The sequence below is a fragment of the Sarcophilus harrisii genome, chromosome 5 (genome assembly GCF_902635505.1).
Source record: "Sarcophilus harrisii chromosome 5, mSarHar1.11, whole genome shotgun sequence".
Classification (NCBI taxonomy): Eukaryota; Metazoa; Chordata; class Mammalia; order Dasyuromorphia; family Dasyuridae; genus Sarcophilus; species Sarcophilus harrisii.
In genome coordinates, this window is record NC_045430.1 from 162,707,804 (window position 1) to 162,732,009 (window position 24,206).

Sequence of the window (24,206 nt, forward strand, 5' to 3'; positions counted from 1 at the left end):
GTCAATTAAAGGAAATAAGTTACACTGTGCACTAGAAGTTTAAAGAGGTATACTAAAGAACCACTGAGAAGATAACATCCCCAGAAGCATGTTGCTGATGAGATGATTTCTACTCTAAACTGAAAAGAAATAAAGGAATATTTTATGACTTATTCACTTTCACTTGATATGTGTGCAACATTTTAAAGGAATGAATTAGTCTGCTTGAATCATCCTTATACATTCCAGGCAGTTTAATTTCAGAGTCAGTTAAATAGTTTTTTGCAATTATTAAAAAAAAAAAGTGAGAGGGTCTGCTTAGTATCTGGCATCTAGATACAGGAATACCACAGGGTCAAAAATATATCAAGATAGAAATTTATAAAAAGTGAAAATATTCTTTTTAGTAGCCACAAGAATAACTATAAAAACCACACCCTGATCCCTAGCTGCCAACTTTGATCTGTGAGAAATCAAAAGCAATGTGCCAAATAAATTAGATTTTAAGGGGGACAAAGGGTAGGGAAGTATAATTGTTGGAAAAACAAGACTCAAAATCCTTTCCTGAGATTAGGGTTGAATTCTATAAACAAAGATAAGTATAATGTGCCAAACATCATGTGTACCAAAGCATGACTGATTATACCTATTCAATTTAATCAATATTTATGAAATATCTTCAGGGTTGTTGACCCAATCTTTGGCAGTCCTATAAAGTTTCATTCTTTTTGAAAGATATAGAGCATTTCCTCTAGCTAGCTATAGAAAGTCAGTCTGAATATCACTCAAGAAATGTTCCATTACCTTTGGTAATTCATTTTATCTTTGATTAATTGGAATGCTGTGGAGAAAAGGGTGTTCTGGTTCAGAGAATTTTCTTGTTGTATGAGGACTAAAAGCAGAAAACCCTTTTTAAAAGAATAAAAAAACCCTGCCTTTAAATTTTTACTAAATTCATTACTCGTTTTCCTGCCCTATTAAAACAAAATGAGATTTAAAGTGAGAATCACTCAGAAAGCAATGGAGAAGCATGTGGTGGATGAAAACAGGCTGCAACATGTAACCAATGAATAAGGAACTTCAAAGAACTGACAAAGAATTTTACAAGGAAATGTATGAGCAAAAAATAAGGGCTACTCAGGTGGAAAGAATAAGAGAAGGGAGAGAGGAAAGGGAGAGAGGGAGGAAAGGAGGAAAGGAGGAAAGGAAGAAGGGAAGAAGGAAGGGAGTAAAGGAGAGTGGAAGGGAGGAAGGGAAAGAGGGAGGGAGCAAGGGATGAGAAAGGGAGAAAGAAAGAGAGGAAAGGAAGGAGGGAGAGAAGGAACAAGGGAAAGGGAAGAAGAAAGAAGGAAGGGAAAGAGGGAGGGAAGGAGCAAGGGAGAGGGAAAGGGAGGAAGAGAAGAAAGAAAGGAGGAAGGGAGTGAAGGAGAGTGGAAGGGAAGAAGGAAAGGAAGGTTTATTAAGTATCTGCTTTGTACTAGGCCTTATACTAAATGCTTTAAGATATGATCTCATTTGATGCTCACAGCAACCGTGGGAAGAGAGAGGTACTATTGCTATCCTCTTTCATAGTTGAGGAAACTAAGGCAGACAGAGGTTAAGTGACTCAGCCAGGATAATACAGTAATTGTTCTGAGGTGGAATTTGAACTTCCTGATTCCAGATTTACTACTCCACTAAGTGCTCAAAGGGTCAGCAGCCTCAGAGTTCTACTGGTATCCTGCCAATATCAGAAAGAAAATGTGTGTGTGTGTGTGTGTGTGTGTGTGTGTGTGTAATATAATTACATACAGATACATATATATACCTATATGTATATACATACATATACGTATACATATATATACAGATACATATATATGAATGAAAGCATTCCAGTATGTTGAGTGGATTCCTTGTTTTGGAATTATAGGAAGACAAGGATCAGAGTTTCCCAGGATGGTCAGGGATAGATGGGTTTGGATCTGCATCATTGGAGGGAATATCTGAATCAGTGAATCAGTGAAATATACACATACACACATGTGTGCATATATAGACATATATAGGTATCTATACCTATATATAGGTAAACTTTCCCTTTAAGTAATTGAATATTTGAGTATATAAAATTCACTGAAATTAAATTCAGATCTCTTGGATAATTCAGCATCATAGTGCATTAGAAGGAGAAATGGATTTGGAGGGAAAGGATTTATGTCCAAATATTACTTAATGAAATTTGGACAGCTCATTTAACCTCCCTGAGCCTCAGTTTCTTTGCATGTAAAGTAAGAGGACTTGGGTGGGTAATCTTTAAAGTTGCTTTCATAACTGTGATTTTGCTGCTCCTGAGGTTCACCATTTGGCACATCAGTGATCAGTGCACATCATACATGCACAAAACTAGACTAGTCTGAATAGGCATTTGTCTTAGATCATATATTAGATTTTCTTATTTAAAAAAATCTTTCTGGCTTGTGATTTGTCTATTTCTCTTCATAAAAGCACCAAAACAAAGAATATTGTGTTCCAATTAAGTGGATTCCTTAATTAACATTTCAGTGGACAATACCTAAAGCATTACCATAGGTTTAAGATCTATAACAACCTTAATTAAGATGCAAAGTTATTGGTGCTTTTTTGAAGTCCATCTAATGTGATGATATATATTTTTGTTGTTATTGTTCAGCTATTTCCAGTTGTTTGCAACTCTTCAAGTTCCCATATAGGGTTTTCTTGGCAAAGATATAAAAGTGGTTTGTCATTTCCTTCTTCAGCACATTTTATGGGTAATGAAACTGAGGAAAAAAGAGTTTAGTGATTTGCCCAAGGAAACATAGCCAGTAAATATCTGAAGCTGGATTTCAATTCAGGAAAATAAGTCATCATGACTCTAGGTTCAGCCTTCTATCCATTGCACCATCTGACTACTCTTAGGTGTAAATGTGTTTATGTACATGTATATAGATACCTATATATGTCTATATATGCACACATGTGTGTATGTGTATATACATGCACCTATATGCATAGGTATGTATATAATAGATTTATGTGTATACATATATAAATATATGTATATGTGTATGTATGTGTGTATGTACACACACACACACACACACACACGCTAACTTGAGAACAGGGAATGATCACTAACAATTTAAAAACTACCTCCCATAGGAAGGGTACCTAAGTTGAGCCTTTCTGGAAGCTAATGGTTCCAAGAGGTCGATTTAAGTAAAAAGTACATTCAAACTCAAAGCAACTTTCTATACGAGACTTTCTATACAAGTCTCTATGGGAGACTGAATGTAGAGTTCAGGTAACAGGCAATAGACTATTTTGGGATGGAACATAGAATGCATGAAGAAGAGAAATTAAATGAGTCTCGAAAGATTGGCAGGAATTGTACATAGGGTATTTTAAATGACAAGTTAAGGAGTTGGTATTTTATCCTAAAAATGACAGAGCTCTAATGAAGATTTTTGAATAGAGAAGTGACATAGAGTTGTTTTAGGCATATTAATTTGGCCTGGATGGAATAGACACAGAAAACACTAACAAAGATATTAAGAGACTTAATGCAAGAGGTAATAAGGACCTAAAGCAGGATAATGGCCATCTGTGTGAGTGAAGAGAAGGGAATGGATGGATTCCACACACTTAAAAGTAGAATACTTGGAGTCTCATCCTTGGCTCCTTTGTTGTTTTTATGAAGGAGTAAATGGCAAAGAGTATTCAGATCATTTAAATAGGACAGTCTTTTCTATTTCTTTCACATATTGGTAAAATTCATCTAGTTTCTAGTTCAGTATAAAACATGTAGGTACATATTTAGTTCACAGGTTTATTTAATAATTTAAACAATCTGTAGTTTCCACTAATTGAAAATATCCCTACTCCAAGAAAGATTCTAATATATCTTGGTTACTAGGTGCAATGAATAGAGCCCCAAACATGGACTCAAAAAGGGACTTGGGTTCAAATCTAGCTTCAGAATTTCCTAGTAGTTTGACCTTGGTCAAGGGGCTTAACTTATATTTACCTCAGTTTTCTCATCCAAAAATGGGGATAATTATAATACCTCCATTACATTCTGTGATGGAAAGTGCCTTTCATTTGGGTGGTGCCTTATAGTTTTCAAGATGCTTTCTTTTTTGTCACTCTAAGAATTATTGCTGTATTGTAGTTTGTTTTTGTTTTTTAAAATACATACATTTACAGATTACTCCCACTTTGTGAAAAGTCTCTTCTATTTTTTCCTGAAAGTTCTTATATATACATACATACTATATATATATACACATATGTATATACATACACATATTATCTCATTTAATCACCTACTTTATGTAAGAAAGTCAGGACCTGTGTTATTATCTCCACTTAACTGATGGGTAAGCTGCAAATCAGAGAAACTTTGACTTGCTCAACACCACTTAGTTAATAAATAGCAGAACCAAGTCTGTAACTTAGATGAAATGAGATTATATTTGCAAAGTACTTAGCACACTGCCTGGTACATAGTAGGTGTTTAATGTATGCTTGTTTCCTTTCCCTTTTTCAAATCTAGTGCTCTTCCATCTCCATTACACTGTCTGTCCTAACTTTCTACCTTTCTTTTTTTACATTTATTGAAGCTTCTTTGAGCCTTTACCAGGAGCACTTCTTTTACTCTAGCCTCCTAATCCATCAGCCCCTTTCTGATTTCATTTACACCTCTGTCTAACCTGGACACCATGATTAGGTGGTTTTGATTCTTTCCAGGCCAGAACCCCACAATCACTTGCCACATTTGTCTACTGTGTTCCACTCCAGTGTTTGCTTTCTGCACTCTTGCTCCTGGAGGATTGCCAGGTCTTGAGAAAGTCATAAAACTGTGCCAGCTAGCTCCACTACAAATTCATGCTAAATTTCAATTATTTAGTGCACAGGATAGTGTGCAGAGCACTGGACTCAAAGTTAGGACACTTGCGTTCCAAGCATACATCAGATACTTGTTATGTGAGGAGGAGTAAATTACTTAATCTCTCAATGGTTTAGTTTCCTTATCTGTAAGATGTAGTCATTGATAGTAATGATAGTATTCTGAGATTATGATTGTTGTCGTTCACTTGTTTGGGTCATGTCAGACTCTTCATGATCCCACTTGGAAATTTTTTGGCAGAGGCACTGGAATGATTTGCTATTTGCTTCTCCAGATCATTTTACAGACGAGGAAATTAGGATAAACAGGGTTAAGTAATTTACTCAGAATTACATAGTAAGTGTCTGATACTACATTTGAACTAAGGAAGAGGAATCATTCTGATTCCAGGTCTAGCACTCCATCTACTATACCACCTGGCTTAACCAGGTAAATTGTGTAAATTTAAGAAATTATGTAAATTTAAGAAAATAAAAAAATGATAATAATTGCATTACTTCACTGAGTAACAAAATATATTTTTATAATCATTTAATTGATTTTTCTTTATAATCCTGAGTACTTAATTTTATACAAATGAAACAATATTTGAAATATTATTCAAAGAAGAGGTCAGCTTTTATTACCAGACTTCCAAAGGGAGCCAAAATACAAAAAAAGTTTAAGTGCCCCTGCCTTATAGAATTGTGGTGAGGAAATGTGAGTTATAATCATTACTGTACATCTCTAGTACACTCCCTTTAAAATTTCCCAGAGTGGCTGGTCCTCTTTTTACAAGTGTCCACAATCTTCAAAGACCCAAATAGCACCTGTGACCCCTTTTTTATTCTCAGCAGGTGACTTTATTGCCTCCTTTGTTGAAGGATCCAGTTCATCCACCGCATGCTTTCTCTACTCACTCCCTCAGTGCTTCAAATTTCCTTCTTCTCTTGCAGTCTATTCTTTCTCTGTAGTCATTGAGGGAGAGAAGTGCAAGCTCCTCTCTTTTAATAACTCTTTCATTAATTTCATTAAATTCAAAAGGCATATCTGAGACAGCTAAGTGCCACAGTGGATAGAAGCTAGACAAGACAAAAATGAGTTCAAATCCAACCTTACACATTTCCTGGCTATGTGAAGTGAGGCAAGGCACTCAATTTCAGTTTTCTTATATAAAATGAAGATAAAAATAGTACCTGTCTCCAGGGGTTGTTATGAGAATCAAATGAAATGGTTCCTGGCACACAGCAAACTCTACATAACTGTTAGCTGTTATTATTGTTATTATTATTTCTTAAGCACAGGCAATTCTCCAGTAACATGATATATGCATTCCCAAGCAGCACAAGATACAATATTTTGTAATAAAAACCACAGAACTTTTGGAGAAAATGGATTTTAGGTCACAATACTCAAAAAAGTAGTTCATTTTAAAAAATCACTAGCACAATTTAAAATAAGATAAATGGTTAAGAACTACATAAACACATCTATAGAAGCCATATAGCCTTAGGCTGCTATTCCAGTTCATGGCCTTGGAACTTCCCATGGGCTCTTAGGGGGTGTTAGGGAATAAAGGGAGATGGTTTGGACCTGTGAAGACTAATCCTCCTCAGTCAATAGCTCCTACTACATGGTATGATATCAGTAAATATGGCTCTTCACCTTGATGAAGATCTGAAGTTTACTTGTAGCAGTGGGTGTTGCAAGGTTTGCTGCTTGTGACTTACCATAAAGCTGCTCAATATTCTGTATTCTTTGATTATTTTCTGAGAAAGAAATCCCTCAGAAAAAACAAACTCAAAATTTCCATGTTGTTCAGAATGAATCCTAATATATCAGTCATGCTGGAATAAAAACACACATTATGGGATAACCATTTATTGTGAGTGAATCATAAGGCGAGAAATGAAGACAACTGAAATTAAAAGTCCTGCCCTCAATGAGCTAGGTAGTGCTGTGGATGGAGTTCCAAGCCAAAAGTCAGAAAGACCAGTGTTTACATTCATGTTTAGACATTTACTAACTGGGATCCTGGGCAAGTCATTTAATCTCTCTTTGACTCAGTTTCCTCATCTGTAAAATAGGGATAATATAGCACTTACCTCCAAAGGTTGTTATGAGGATCAAATGAGATGATAATTGTAAAGCACTTAGCATAATGCCTGGCACAAAGTAAGAACTAGGTAAATGTGAGCTGCTATTATTGTTGTTGTTACTATTATTACTATTCATAAAAGAGAATCCCCTTAGGTTCTTGATCTTGTCTCTCCTTGTCTCCTGTAGGACCTTATTCCATCAATTATAGCCATTTTTTGCATCTTTGATCACTTTTCCTCCAACGACTAACTCTCTTCTATTTATAACACAATCAGATCTCTTTATATTAAAAAAAGAAAAAAAATCCTGCCTCTTTTACTGAATTAAGATTCCAACACATCTTTCCCACCACTACCCAGTTTCTTTAAAGAGTATTCTATTGACACCTTCTTCCCTGTATTAACCATTCACTCTTTAAACCTCTATAATCTGATTTGAGCCCCTAACATCCTGGTAAAAACTTCTTTTTTTAAATCCATTTGGCTTTTCTTAGTCTTTGATTTTTTTTTTACAAATCTATTTGTGGTATTTAATATTATTGACCACTTCTTGAAATGCTTTCCTCCCTTGTCTGCCAGGAAGTTACATTATGTAGGTTCTGGCTATTTCTTTGCTCTCTTTACTGGCCTTTTCTTCTCCTTCTTGCCTTTCTCTAGAATCATAAGATTATAGAACTGGAAGGAATTCCCTTGTCCAACCCCTAACCAAAAAATGAATACTGTTCCTAATAAGTGGATATATACTCCAAAACAAGATAGTAAAATGATGGGGAATTTATTGCTGCCTGAGGTGGCCCATTCTAATTGAGGGGGTTCTCATTGTTAAGGTGACTTTATCCTTATATTCACCTGAGGTCTTCTCTGTATAATTTTGTTATTAAGAAGTGTATTAGCTGAGTTATATGTGGAGTGATGTACAGAAGTAGAGTAATATGTACAATTCTGATGCACAGAATTAGAATAATAATGACTTGGGTTCAAATTCTAATTGAGACACTAACTGTGTGACCCTTTGCAAGTAACTTTACTTTTAATAGCCTTAGGAGACTGAACCTAGTGATTCTATGATTCTATGATTGCATGACTGATTGAATTTCAGATTTTATGACAAAAACATTTGAGCATCTAAAAGGATCAGTGGTAGTCCTCAAATTATATCAGACAATCACATCTGCCTATAAACATTAGATCTATGTAGAGTCCATCATGTGACTCTAAATATGAAGGAAAAATATAAACATTATATTTTAAGTAATATTTTTTCAAGCTTCCTTTTTTGCTGAGGCAATTATGGGGTTAAGCAACTTGCCTTAGGGCACAGAGCTAAAAAATATTTAGTGTTGTGCCTGAGACCATATTTGAACTCAGGTCCTACTGATTTTGGGGTTGATGCTCTATCCACTGCAACACCTAGAGTGGTTCAAAAGCAGAATACACTTAGTCCAAGGAGTGAGTTCTTATTCCTGAAGCACTCTCAAGATAATGATTTAAAGAATGTAGGGGACTCCTGCTTCCGGTATAGACTAGAAAACTTCTGAAATCTGAGATCCTGTGACTCTGTGTGTGTGTGTGTGTGTGTGTGTGTGTTCTGAAATTTAAAAGTAATTACTAATAAAATGTGTTCTTTCCCAGTAGAGATTTTGACCTTACACATATATAATTACATTATAGAATTATCTTATAAAGAGTGTTATGCTTTTGAAATAATATATGGCTTTCCCCTGGGAAATAATTTTAGCACGTGAGTTATGAGGATTTTTTTAAATTTTGTATTATTCAAGCTTGTTATTTTTAGGTTCTCTATGATCTAATATTAATGGAAGCATTTGTCTGTCAGTAACAATAGATTAACTATAGTCAAATTATAAGTAAACCTCCCCCCAAAAAAATCCTATGAACAGCACATGATCTTATTGCTTTTAGAATTTATGGTTATTTTTTCCAAAAGAAACCTAAATTTAGCATAATAATACTTCAAATTTCCAAGAAAACAATATATATTCTGTGACTTAGAACATAATGTAGAGGCTAATACAAAAGCCCAACCTAACCACAATTCATTTTCTTGACTAACTGAGAACATTTAAATATCAGTCTAGTCATTACCCACAGATACTAAAGTCACAAAGAGTTAAATAACAAAGAAATTTTCTATGTTTACTATTTTTATCATTAATGTCTTTAACATAAAACATCTCACAATGGAAAATTAATCATTTGTGGTAATAGATCCAAAATTAAACTTTATACAGTCATGTCCAGTAACACAATGCATCTTTACATGGACTCATTCTGCCTCAACAAAACAAAATTATAGATTGGATTCCATTTTTAGTGGTTTGTTCATATTTTTGCTTTCAGTTCTTACAATTGTTTCTAATGAAGCACAAACAATTTTTGCCTTGCATGTGTTTTGGCAGATAAAACATCTCAAAATGAAGCCCCCTGCTGTGCTTGTACCTGGGATTACAATGTTACTGCTTGCCTTGGTGCCGAATTGCAAAGCAGAGTGTAAGGAAGCCCTAGTCAAGTCTGAAATGGATGTTAATAGGAAGTATCCACTTCCCAACTTCATTGCAGAAACCCCGATCCAAAACATCGTTTTTCACAATCACCACATCTTTCTGGGTGCAATCAACAAGATTTATGTCTTAAATGAAGATCTTCATAATGTTTCTGAGTATAAGACGGGACCTGTGCTGGAACACCCTGATTGTTCTCCGTGTCAGGATTGCAGTCACAAAGCCAACTTATCAGGTAGTGTTTGGAAGGATAATGTCAATAAAGCCTTGCTTATTGATACCTACTATGATGACCAGCTCATTAGTTGTGGCAGTGTCAATCGAGGGACCTGCCAGCGCCATGTGTTTCAGCCCAATAATGCTGCTGATATACAGTCACAAGTTTATTGCATATATTCCCCACAGATGGATGAGGAGTCCCTCCAATGTCCTGACTGTGTGGTAAGCACTTTAGGGACCAAAGTTCTACTGACAGAAAAAGACCGATTTATAAACTTCTTTGTAGGCAATACCATAAATTCTTCTTACGCTGATCATTCCTCGCATTCAATATCTGTTAGGAGGCTAAAGGAAACACAAGATGGTTTTAAATTTTTGACTGATCAATCCTATATTGATGTTCTACCTGAATTCCAAGATTCTTACCCTATTAAATATATACATGCCTTTGAAAGCAGTGACTTCATTTATTTTCTGACTGTACAAAGAGAAACTCTCGAATCTCAGACTTTTCACACACGAATAATCAGGTTCTGTTCCATTGACTCTGGATTGCATTCATACATGGAAATGCCTCTTGAATGTATTCTTACTGAGAAGAGGAGAAAGAGGTCGCCAAGGGAAGAAGTATTTAATGTTCTACAAGCTGCATATGTGAGTAAGCCTGGTGCACATCTAGCTAGGCAAATAGGCGTTGGACCCAATGATGACATTATCTTTGGAGTATTTGCACAAAGTAAACCAGACTCTTCAGAACCAATCAAGAGATCAGCAGTCTGCGCATTCCCAATCAAATTTGTCAATGATTTCTTCAACAGAATTGTGAACAAAAATAATGTGAGATGTCTTCAGCACTTTTATGGGAACAATCACAAGCACTGCTTTAATAGGGTAAGTCATTTATTTATAAGTTATGAGGAACAAATTTATTTTAGTACTGATCTTGGGCATTATTAATAAATTACCATTCATTCAATTGAAAATTTGTAAATATATTGGAATTTTTATTAGCACATTTAAGATATAGCTTGAGAAAAACCTATGTGCATACTCAAGAGGGAGAGAGAAAAGAAACAATATTTTAATTCAGATTTTTGTACTGTAATTTTTTATAAAAGCTATGGTAGCTGCTAATTTGGTAAAATTTGCAGAAGTTTAATCTTTATAAAACAATCGCTCATAAACTGAAATGTAGAAATCTATCTGAAAAGCTGATTGATACTTAGAAGGGGATGTATAAATTAGCTTAGAAGTTTAAAGAAACAAGGAGAAAGATTCATTCTGAAATCTCATTCTCCCATTAATTGGTTTAATTCTGTATTCGTGCCTTTGTTATTAAAAATACTAAGAAAAAACTCTCTGAAAAATATATTTAATTACATATTTTGAAGGTGAATCAATGTATTTCTCTAAGTAATTTAGGAAAATTCTGCTTTCAATTGGTTTCAGTGGATTGTGATCTCACTTGTTTCCTTAGATACATACATGTATATGTATGGATATATGCATATGTACTTATATGTGTAAATATCCATATGTATATACACATTGTGTATGTATGTATGTATGTATGTATTCCTATAAGTAACTAGAGGTCTGAGAATGTCTCAATCAGATTTGTTCATGATTTTCTTCAACAAGAAATCAACATGTTCTGCTAAGTTCTAGAGGTCAGAAAAAAAGAACCATTGGGTAGAAGTTACAGGAGAAACTAGTTCTTAAGACAATTGTTAAATTTTTATTGTGAGCATTTACACTTCAGAAACTGACAATGCTAAAATTAGTACTTGACTTTTTTTTATTGTTTGGATTTAAGAAAGTGAAGTAGAAAATAGTAACAGCAACAACAATAATAATACTTGATAATAACTTGAACTTTAAGATGCACTTAACATAATTTGGTTTTGTGAGGAGCTGGTTGTTAAACATTTACCAATAAACATTAACTATAAGAAATAACTTCCTAACATAAGAGCAGTTCAAGAATGAAAGGCAGTGTGAAGCTATGTTAGGTCAGAAAGACCTGGATCAGATCTGAATTTGAGTTTTACAATGGCTAATGGCATGCCATATAAGGATTTAAAGTCCTAAGAAAAGAGAAGACTTAAGGGAAAGTGTGATAGTTATCTTTCACTGTATTTGAAAGGAATGAACCTATTCCCTTGGTGCCAGTAGGAAGAACTAAAATCAATGAATGAGTTCAAGTGGCAAAAAAAAATTAGGCTTTATGGAAGGAAGACCTTCTTAATGATTAAAACTATACAGACATGGAATATACAATGTCTTTTCCCTCCCATGAAGACTTGGCGGGGGGGGGGGGGGAGTCAGCTGATCATTTAGAGAGTGCATTTTAGAGGGGATTCTTATTCTGCCACAATTTGTACTAAATGTTTCATAAATTCTCTTCCCTGAGATTTCCTGATTCTGTGGGCACAAAGAAATTTGGATTGGGGATTAAAAATCATAGTGTTTATCTGACTGTAAATACAAACACATACAGTTGACTTAGGTGTGTGTGTGTGTGTATATATATATATATATACACACCTAAGTATATATATGGAGAGAGGGAGGGAGGGGGAGAGAGATGGAGGGGGAGAAATAGAAAATAGATGGATGGGTGGGTTGATAGATGGATGAATAAATAAATAGAAAATAGATAGATATGGACATTGATACATAAAACCTCTATTTAAGAAAATTTACTATTAAGAATGGCCTCTGGACTGGCTAAAACATTTGCTGGACTTTACCTTACTGTAGCCTTTTTGTCTCTAGCTACAGTAAATAATTTGCTTTTTTAAAGGCTTTAATCTCCAAGTTAAAAAAAATGTTTATCTATTCTAGAGACTCTCCAAAATAAGCATAAATAACTCCCCACCCCCTTTTGACTCTGTTGAGGTTCCTTTTGGAATTGATAAAAGTCATGGTCTGGTGAAATTCAAGACAGAATTACTTTCAGGAAAAATTTCTAAATGTCATTTCTTCTTTATTAGCTATACCTAAAAACATTAGTACTCACTACACAGAAGTCATTGAGGGAAACAAGATGGAGCTTGCCAACACAATCTTTTTACAAAATAAGCCAAATTTATATTGGCAAAATTCCATAAAACAAAATACCTTTAAACCATCTGTTGTATCTCCCTTATGGGTTTGCTTGATCTAATTCTTGGCTATCATCCTCTGCAGTCCTCATGACACTAAAACATTTCACCTTTTCTATTTTTATATATACCTATGAAAAAACTCATCAGACTATTTCCAATAACCAGATAACATTCATTTCTCAGGCTCCATTTTATAATAAAGACACTCAGTAAAATCTTATTCACACACAAAAAAATAATTTTCTAAATCAAACCAGTTCGGAAAGGAACTAAATGAAAATTTTCTCCCTATAATACCAGGGCAGGTGACAAAATAGCAAGTATGACAAATGGCCCTCCTTGTGGCACTGATTTGTGCCTAGAAATATGTGTATATTTCTAGGATATTACCTAACTGATCATTTATTATTTGATCATTTAATTACATATAATGGCACATAACAAAATAAGAAAAAAAGAAATTTCTTCTATCTTGAAATTCACAAAAAGTGTAATGCAATATAAAATATAAATAACTAGACCAAGACCAATCGTTGTTTATTATTTGCTTTGTAATATCAGTTTACTCTCATTGGTTTGTCACTTAAAGTCTCTACTTTGTCTCTAAAATGCTATCAAAGGTTTGAAAGCTGAAAATTTCGAGATACTTTGAAATGTTTGGTCAGAGATACCTCAGAAACAAAGGCTATTAGAAATATAGCACAAGTTTCTCCTTTTCAAAGGGAAGGAAGTATGAGCATGTGACATCAATAATCCTAGCTGATGCATTGGTTAGTTGATTAGTTATCTTTACAAATTTTGGCTAAGAGACATAATTCACTAGATAAGAGATAGGAAGGAATATACTCCAAAAAGGTAGATTAGATTATATATAACAAAAGCTATCAATAATTTTTTTAGCAAGACAATTAGGGTTAAGTGACTTGTCCAAGGTCACAGTTAGTAAGTGTCAAGCTAGATTGAACTCAGGTCTTCCTTGCTCAGTGTTCCACCTATTGTGCCATCTAGTTACCCTTATCAATATTTTTTTAAATTATATCACAACACAAATTTTGTCAATTTGGATCAATGAGCACAGAACATAATGGCATGCCAAACCAGAAACATATAAATTAACCCTACTTTTTTAGTACTGCACTCAGTTCAACTGGATGGTTTTGTAATTGTTCAGGGTAAATTTAAAATACGAGCTTTTCATTGTGGAGAGACCTTCATCTGGAAATGCACCTGTTGAAATGATCCAGCTCCTCTAAGCTTAATGTTGCCCAGGTAATTTTGGACAACCTTTACTGATCGTGACTAGAGTGAAGATGATGACGCTCGGTGCTATGGTGACAAGTAGCAGCCTCCCCTGAGATGTAGGTACTATAAGAAGTGGTCATCAAGAAACTGACAGACTTGAAATTGAAGCATTATACTCTTCTTCCCTTCCTTTTCTTCTTTGAGTAAAGCACGGAGCAGGTTATGAAGTGATTGGAATTGCAGGTGCAGAAGTCATTCTGTTCCTGATTTGATTTCTAATTATGCAACATCCACTCAGGCATTCATTTGTATTTCTGCAGCTCTGAATTCTACTGTTTTATATTTCATTAGTATGAATAAAAAAAACTCAATAACAACAAAACAGGCTTTTCCTGGGTGATACTGCTTAACAGAATCTATACTTAGAATATGTTGTTAAAAACTGCACATGGAAATCACAAAATCTTATCCCTAAACATATTTTATGTGTTTGTTGTATATATATTTTAATATATACATACATATATATGTGTGTGTATGCTATATTTATATATGCTTCTTATAAATATGTATTTATTTATTATTTATATATTCTATTATAATAAATGTATTATTTATACAATATAATATATAATAATATATATTTATATAAATATATGCTTCTTAGGAGTAGTCATAGATATCACTTTTATAAAAAATACAAACAAAATGCCTCAGCATGTATCCACTTAATTTTAATTATTGTTTTATTGGCATCAAACCCACCTTTAGCTGTATGCCAGACTGTCTAGTAGTCAAATTCATAATAGACTTAATAGATCATAGTCTCTAGTCAGCGTTGAAAATCAAAGCTCTGACAAGCCTTTAAGTTTTATGGATCACATTTATTTTTCTTTCCTGATACTGTATTGTGTGTGCATAGGTTTGTATAAGCTAAAGTTCCCAGACAACCTTTTTATTTTGTGTGTGTGTGTGTATGTATGTATATATATATATATATATATATATATATATATATATTTGCGTGTGAATTTTATTTCTCCTAATAGAGTAGAAGCTCTTTGAAGGAGGAAATTGTCTGATATTTGTCTTTACATCCCTAGTACCTAGCATGGTCCTTGGAATATAATAGTCACTTAATCTTTGTTGATTGGTTCATTGATGAGTAGACATAAATGAAACGTACACAAAAAGGAATGACAACATTTGACCTAATATTTTAAACTCTACCATAATCCAATTCCTTTCTAATTTTTCCTTTTTACTCTTACCTCTTCGATTTGTCAAATCAGTATATTTCTTTGTTCCCTAAGCTTCATATCATTGATATCACTTCCCCAAGGCTCTTAAATGATACATTTGATGTCAGAGAACTGTAGTCAAGGGTGTCATTTTTATTATTGCCATTCTGTAATGCTTTTCTTGGATAGTTAGCCTATTTATGGTAAATCAACAACTATTTATTAGGTGTCTACCAAATGTAAGAGGCACCATTAAGATCAAAGGAACCTAAGTTCAAAATCCACTTCTATTGCTTAGGACTTTTAGCAAATCATTTAACTGCTCTGGGATTCACTTCCATCCTTATTAAAAACAAAGGGATTGAACTAAATGGCTTCTAAATTCATCATAAAATATTCCTAATTGTAACATATTGGAATGTTTTATGATTTTTTGATCCATGATTAGGTACCAGCACAATAGGGATCCTGGTACTGTATTACTTCAGTTTTTGTCACTTATTATTGCAGATTCTTTAGGAATAGAGCCTCAGCCCAACAGTTCAAAAAAGGAAAAAAGCAAATTGAGAGAAAACTAATTCTTTCTATCTGGGGAAGACACTGAGTCTAGAAGCTTTGAAAATTAGTATATGGATAGAATAAGAAAAACCCTTTGGATTTGTAACTAGGGTATAGATAAATGCCATAGTTTGTAGATTATAGACAACTATTGGGGCAACTACTGTTTTATACCCCTGACATCTATTGAGAGTTGGGTAGGAGAGAGGGAGTCATGGTTCAGAAAGCTATGTGACACTGATGATTCTGCCTCTATAGACTTTCTGAACACTGCCTTAGAATACCCTACCTAGTATCCCACACCTGTCATTACTTAGCCAGCAACTGGCTAATAATTTGATTTGACCTATCTGATCGCATCCATAGTGTTTAAAACCCTGTATGGCCTTATTAGCAAAACCATTCAGTTGACCCAAGTGCAACAGTTGTCACAAAGTAGACTGACAAAGAGGAACTCAATCAATTAGCAATTATTTGTTTAACTGTTTGCCAGGTAGTATGCTAAATGTTGGGTCTGAAAAGCAAAGGCAAAAGAAAAATATCTGCTCTCATGAAGCTTATATTCTAATAAGGCAAACAATACATACATTCTAATAAAGTAAGATAAATATTTACAAAAACATTAGAAGATAATGATAAAAGAAAAGGTACTAACTAGTAACTACAGGAATTGGGAAAGGAAGATTAAAGATAGAAGAGTTTATATTTAATTCTAGAAGTAAGAGAGAACTATCAGAGTTTACTGAGGTGAGACAGCTGTTGACACTATCAGATCATTATGTTAAGAAAAATTTGGTAGCTCTGTGAAGATGGATTGGAGTGGAAGAGATTGGGGACAGGGAGACCAATTATAAGACTCATGAAGTGCTCCAAGTGAAAGGTATTGAGGGCATGAACAAGTGTTTAGAAAAAAGATGGGTTCGGTGAGAAATAATGCTTCTATTTTGAAGATCTTCAGTTTGAGATGCCTACAAAAAAAGTTCTAGTTTGAAATTTCTAATGGACAATTGATAATATATTGAAGAGAGAGATTAGGGTCAGATTTATATAGATTTGGTAATCACATGCATAGAAATAATTGAACTTTTTTTTTTTTTTTGCTGAGGTAATTGGGGTTAAGTGACTTGCCCAGGGTCATACAGCTAGGAATGTTAAGTGTCTGAGGAAAGATTTAATCTCAGGTCCTCCTGACTTCAGGGCTTGTGCCTCTATCCACTGTATCAACTAACTGCCCCAATAATTGAACTTTTGAAACTGATGAGACTATCTAATGAGAATGTAAAGAGAGAATAAACAAAAGAGAGCATAAAACAAAACAAACACAGTCAGTGGGAGAAAATAAGTGAAGATCCAGCAAAAAAAAAAAATAAAAAAGAAAAAGAAAAATAGACAAATAAAAGGAGAATATAAAAATTCAAGAAGAACAGAGTATCCAGGAGAAGGCTGTCAACAGTGCCAAATACTACATACAGGTCAAAGACAAGGATTGCAAAAGAGTCATTATTTTGACAATTAAGAAATCACTGTTAACTTATGTGACAGTGGTTTCAGTTGACCGATAATGTCAGACACCAGATTGCAAACAATTATAAGAAAGTGAGAAGAGAGGAAATGGGGGTACCTGATACAGGTGGCTTTCCCCTTCTTAGCCAAGAAAGGATAGATTTTGTAGAACAGCTGTTGGGGATGGTAATAAAAAAGGGTTTTTAAAAGGTAGAACTTATTTGTAAGTAACTGAGGAGGAATCAAAAGAAAGGGAGACATTGAAGACTAGATAAGGGGGAAGAGTAGTCCAAATAATCACCTGGAGAAGGTAAAAGAGGATGGGATCAAGAGGAAATGCTTTTCTAATCTGAGAATAAGAAGACAAACGAGTTGAAAAGAATGATATTATCCATATATTTAAAATCTTAATCATGTGTTACCAATAACCTTCAATTAACCTCACCTGTTATTCTTCACTTTTGCTTTTACCTTGCTCTTCAATCACTCTACTGTCCTACCAAACCACTTTGGGAAAGAGATAAATCATAGACAAATAAGATGATGACTGTTGCATTTTTCCCCTTTTTAAATCCAAGGCAATAAACAGCATAGGAACAGTATACATTCTGTCCAATCGTCAACATTTAAATTGCTCTGCAACCAGAATCAATGTTGAATGCTGACTCGTAGGCATTTTGAGCTTCCCAGTCATCAAAGATAGATTAAATTATCTGATGTATGTTATATTACAAATACAGGGAAATGGACTAATGCATTTTGGAAAGATTTTCAACAAGTTGAAAAGAAAAGGAATCTTGGAGTAATTCTCATTAATTAAAAAATTCTTTTAACCACCATTAAGCATTCCAGTCAATCAAGGCTTTTCGCTATAAAAATCTTTAAAATGGATAAAAATCTATGCCTAATTTTTTTCTCAATATATTTAGTTACTTTGATAAGCAATCATTTTACTTTATTTTATTCAATTCAATTTCATTTAGTTTAATAAGCATTTATCAAGTATGCCAATCCCTCTGCTAGACACTGAGTCTACAAAGGCAGAAGAGATAAATTTGTTGCCTTCAGGGTGCTATTTTATTCTACATGTAGGGAAACAACATATACACAAATTATTAAATACAAAATATAAAGTAATAACAAGGGAGCACTGCCCTGATGGTTTCTTGTGCTTATAGGTGATCCTGGATACTTGAAGATTTATCCAACAGGGCACAAGTACTAGCAGATGCTACCAGGCTCTAAAGATTTCAGCTCTAACAAAGAGCTGTCTGCCTTTTGTTCCAAGGTTCAGCCTAGCTAAATTCAGAGAAGCTTATCAATTACTAGGCCCTTGGGTGATTATTTTTTTAAAGTCAAAGCAATTCAAAGCTATTTATTTGTGATCCACATTACTGAAAAGAATAAAATGATGGAACTTTGAAATGTTGATGTAATTGTGCAAAAAAGAAATTCAAGTTTGATGCATAAAACTAGTTAATGAAAAGGGGAACTTGTGTTTTGTTGGCCTCTGGTGATTCCTGCTTTACTTCATGCTTCTTTCTTTCAATGTGCTTAATTTCCCCCAATACCAGTTGATTTGTGGGCATCCTTTTAAAGACTATGCTTCTAATATCTCAACGATTCTTTATTTTATCCCTTAACTAATACAGATCACAAATACTCAATAACTTAGTTTAGTGAGTTCCTATGACAAAAGGAATCAGTCATTTGTAGCCTTACTTCTGATCGTGAATATTTTTCAAACTTTAGCCAGGTCAGTTCTCAGACAACAGGTATACAATTTACCGAGGGACCAGTTCACAAAGAATTTCCTGGTTGACAGGATCTGTCAGGGCTTTCACTGTACTGGTAGAGTTTTTCAGAATGCATGATCATTATAGTGATGCATCACGGCAATGTTTAGTGGAGAGGGGAGAGAGGAAAGGAGAATGTTTAATAAGGAGAGAAGAGGAAAGGGGAGGAGAAAGGAGAAGAGGGAAGTAAAAAAAGAAGAGAAGAAAAAAGGGGAGGGGAAAGAAGATATATAGCTACATGGTCCTATCTACCAAGCTAATTGGTATAATCACAAAAATTGTTCTCTTCCCTCTCCTTCGCCCCAAACCACCACCACCACTCCCAACCAAAAAAAAAAAATGTGTGTGTGTGTGTGTGTGTGTAGAATTCAAGCTAAATGTTTTTGCCAGGATCTTTGCATTCATATATGTCACTACTGAGGAGACAGAGTTTTATAAAATGCCAGTTTCCTTTTTTTTTCTGTGTTTTCTTTCTTGTTTGCAAATTCTCTTTATACTTTAATCCAAAGTGTCCTACTTTGTTCCAATATAAAGGAAAATTAAAGTAGAATTTTTCAGTCACAGTGTAGCTGAGTATTTCAGTGAGTGTCAAAGGTAATTGGTAATTCCTATAGTCCTGTCAAAGGCAAAAAGCAAAATAAATTAAAATAATTTTGGAAGGGAATACAATAAAAAAGAGGTCAACAAGGAAGAATAGAAAGAGACAAGAAAATAAACATAGGGTGATGTTTCTTTATTATTATTATAAAGATGATGGATGGATAAAATTAGGTTATGTTTAAAATGTAATGGAAGAAAATAATTGCAGCCTTCCATCAGGAAACCACAGGGTCCCATTATTGATCTCTCATCTTGAGGGGATGTCTAGTGATATTTAATAAAATAAAGACAAATAACTCCTTATAGGTCATGTAACAATAGTCACACCATCTGAGCTGCTAATTCTTAACAATATTAAAGATAACATATCCCTATAATTATAACAGTTAGATGTTGTTCAGTTAAACAATCTGGCACACTCAAGGAAATAGATTTTATGTTACCAGTGAAAAAGTATTTCATTCTTTCTATTTACTGGACCCAGAAATAAGAGAATACACTACTATGTGAAAAAATATCATAAAGAATTTTTCATTCTTAATTTTATGCAGTTTTCTGAATCTAAAAGCCAAAAATATTAATCATATTCAAAATTTAACAGCTATAAAGGCAGCAATCTTACATGAAAGAAATAGCTTTATTTCTGTATTATTAACACGATCTTTTTTCCTAGATTGAAATTTATTACTTTAACACTTGATATAGTGCAATCAAACACAGAGACAACATGATAAAGTATGAGATTTGGAGTCAAGAACACTAGGTTTCCTACCTCTGACACTTTATAGCTATATGACCATGGACAAATCATTTAACCCATGTACATTTTAGACAACTTTCTATGTCTTAGGTAAGTGGTTACAGTGGCTTTCTCCATTGGTAGAGGATTTTCCCACACTGGGATATTCCCATAGAATTGAAAAGTCATATGTATTTTGCACAGCATGTTTTGTTTTGACTAGGTCAGTGACTTCCAGATTCAGGATGATTACCATTATCTATTTGTCTATTGTCTATTTGATTTCTCATTCTACCATCTCTCCTTCTTGTAAATTCCATATGGCATATCATTTTTAAATAATAAGTTTTAAAATAGAAATCACAAGTAAAAAAATTATGTTTGACAATTTTGGTACATTTGAAGTTGAGAGGAGTTCTTGCATTCCTGCATGTCAGGAATGAGGAGATTTAAGTTATATATCAGTGAATTGGTGATGTGGGCATTGTGTGAATGAGTTTGAAGGGTAAGGAAAGTATATCAAAGACAGTGAAGCAGCACAGTATAATAGATAAGACAGGCATTGGACTTAGAGTCAGAAAGATCTCCTTCAAGACATTTAATAATTATATGAACAGAACAGATCATTTAACATTCATCTCTGTGTATTCAAGATAGATGTGTATCCTTATCTGTATTTTCCAGACATTTAATATGAGACAAGTTACTTAATGTCCATCTTTATGCCTCCCTTTATTAATTGTAAAATGAAGAGGTTGAACTCAATGGTTTTTAAGTTCCCTTCCCAATTCCAAATCTAAGGTCCTCTGATTTGACTCATTCAGTTCTAAAATTCTATGGTTCCTTGATTCATTTGGAGATTTTCTGGGGGAAAAAAAAAGGCTGCAGAAGAGCACTAGACTAGGACTCAAGAGACTGAGATCTAGTCTAATTGACTGGGCAACCTGAAACTTCACATTCTTCATCAGTAAAAAAAAGTCTTCCATTACTCCCTCTATGAAAAATCTGATTTATTCCTTTCTCCCTTCTCTATTCTACCTTAACCCTTCTTTAGCCTAATTTATTATTCAGTAGTAATTACTATCAGAGTATTACAAGGAGTAAGCAAAGTAGTCAACTTTACAGAATGGTGGCCACCATATTGTCCATTCAAATCGTGTGTATAATGGGAAATTTGAAATTATTACATAAAATGAAGCTTTGGATTACCTGTGGATTACACTGATCTGTGTTACCTATGTCTCCCATTAGTTTGAATAATTAACTATTAACTATTTTTTCATTTTAAATTATTTATTCTTCTTAATGTTTTCAGAAGCAAGCTGTATAATCTAAAAATATAAACATAATAGAGATCTAATCTGACTTATTATAATGGCACCAAATTTATTATCAGATCAATATGTATTTGAGTTTGCTTGCATAAGGATCAAAAAAACATCCTTATAATAATGCCTTACTTATGACATGATCCTTCAACCTGGAACCTGAGGAAAAAACCTGAGCCTGCAATGGAATTACATTTTAGATTAATGCAGTAAGTGCCTGTGAGAAACATGTTATGGCCAAATTTGAGATGCTCATGACTCAAGATTTTCAAATTAAGTAGAATCTAAATGGAAGTCAACTTATGGCCATTTTAATAAACATTAAAAAATAATGATCCCAGTGTTGATATAGTATTTCTTTCACTTCTGTCATAGACTTAAAGACTTATGAAATTCTGAAGGATTCTGAATTTTGAAGGTTACTCTCAGCTGAATATAAAATAAAATAATGCTACAAATCTGTTTACATATTCATGGATGTATACAAAATTATAAGCAATGGAATACACTAATTCTGAAGCACATGACTGATGTTGGATTATTTTAATACCTGGAGTATGCCATTTTGCATACTGTGCAAATCTCATTTGACTCATAATATATCCAATCTAGGCAGTAGTGGATTGTACAAATTATTAAGTATACTATAGCCTTCCCAAACAAACTTTCTGTGTTTTTCATGGAAAAGTGGTGATTCTATAACCCTAGCTATATTCCTAGCTAATTCTTTCTAATGATAATTCCTACTTATGAAAATCATCACTGTATAAGGGAGATCTGAGTTTGAATCCTACATGAAATAGTTATTAGTTTCATGACCATAGGAAAATCACTTACCCTCACAAAGTCTCAGATTCCTCATTCATAAAATCCATTAATACTTCCATTACTTGTCTCAGAGAATTGCTATGAGAAATACCCTTCATAAGCACTTTCCAAATATGTTTTCACTTCTACTCATGTTGAAGTGTTTTTATCTGTAGGTCACAGGACTTTGAATCTGATCCTATCACTCCTCACAAGAGAAACAAGAATCTTTCATGATTGAGTTAGTAGGTCTACAAAGAATTTCCAGCTCTGTATTATTCATTGTTTGGCAGAAATGTTGAGCATACATTTTCCTGTGAGTCAGAAATGATTCAGTGCCCAGGTATGGTCTTTAATAGGGAAGTGATTTCTAAAGTTAGTAAGGTGTGGCAAAATAACACATTTATATGTGAAGTGAAACCAAGATCTCATCTACTCCTAAATCATTAAAAATCCTTTTATGTTTTTCACAGAAGTGAAGATATTAACTCAAGGATCCTGGCTGTATTCCAACTTGCTAATTATATTCTTTCTAACCATAATTTCCAAGTAGCTTCATTTGCATATTAACAATTTAGAGAAGTCTTCACTTTCCAGTCTAGAAGTATGGCTCTGCTTTATTAAACAGTTTACTGCATTTCTTTCTCTTCACGGGGTAAATGTGAGTGAGTGAAGTAAGCCTAGTTAATATCAGTTTTTAAAATGTGTTTAATTCCTTCAGTGAAAGGCCCAGAAAGTGTTTCAACAAATGCAGATTGGCATAACATAAATGTTAGTTTTAAATCATGCTTAACATTCGCATTTCAGGAAAAACATCATGAATAATATAACTATAAAATAATGAATAAATTCTGAGTTGAAGCTCAAGTAGTGCGTCAATTGTCTGGGCATCTGTTTAAATCAACAAAATTTCCATCAATCAAAGGACATTAAAATGGTGGATGGTATTTCATATCCTATTCCTAGGTACAAAAGGATGAATTGAGGTCAGTTTTGATTTGTAAAGTATTTTTTCTTAGAACTGATATTATGGAAATTAAATTTTCTGGCTCATGATCCAGAAATACATAGCCTATGCTTGATTTTCTTCCAAATCTCTAAAAGTGTGACTTTGAATATTATTTCAATTTCCAATATACTCTTAAACTTTTAAACAGGTTAGTATATGATTTTATCAGTTAGTCCGCTAACTTAACTCTATGTGAATCTCTGCATAGGGAATAGGGAAAGATGCAAAGATTAAATTGGTCTATTACCTCTGGCTGAATCAATAGTATTTAGTGCTAATGCACTGAGCAGATTATAAGTACTAATGCAGTAGTAGTCAATTGCAAAAACAAATAACTCTTAAAATTATCTTGGCAATGAAATGTGAAGTATTTTCAATTTGTATTAACTAATTATGTTACAAGCTTGTCCTTTTATCTTATTAATTTAAGAAATGTGACAGAAACCTAACCTTTTTATTTGTTATAGAAAAATCCCAATGAGACAACATTAAAAAAATTACATGGAATGTTTGTCTTTAGAAGAGGACTGGAAGAAAGGTTTATTTATCATATTAATATTTTTGAG

General features: G+C 33.7%; 1 protein-coding gene across 1 annotated transcript in view; it reads left to right on the top strand.

Moving 5' to 3' along the window:
- MET (MET proto-oncogene, receptor tyrosine kinase) overlaps positions 1-24,206 on the top strand; it is a 157,925-nt gene that overhangs the window by 25,227 nt on the left and 108,492 nt on the right. The window contains exon 2 of the mRNA XM_003771542.4: positions 9,387-10,598. Within this exon, the coding sequence (XP_003771590.1) occupies positions 9,402-10,598 (1,197 nt within the window). The 5' untranslated portion in view covers positions 9,387-9,401. The remainder of the gene's footprint in view (positions 1-9,386; positions 10,599-24,206) is intronic.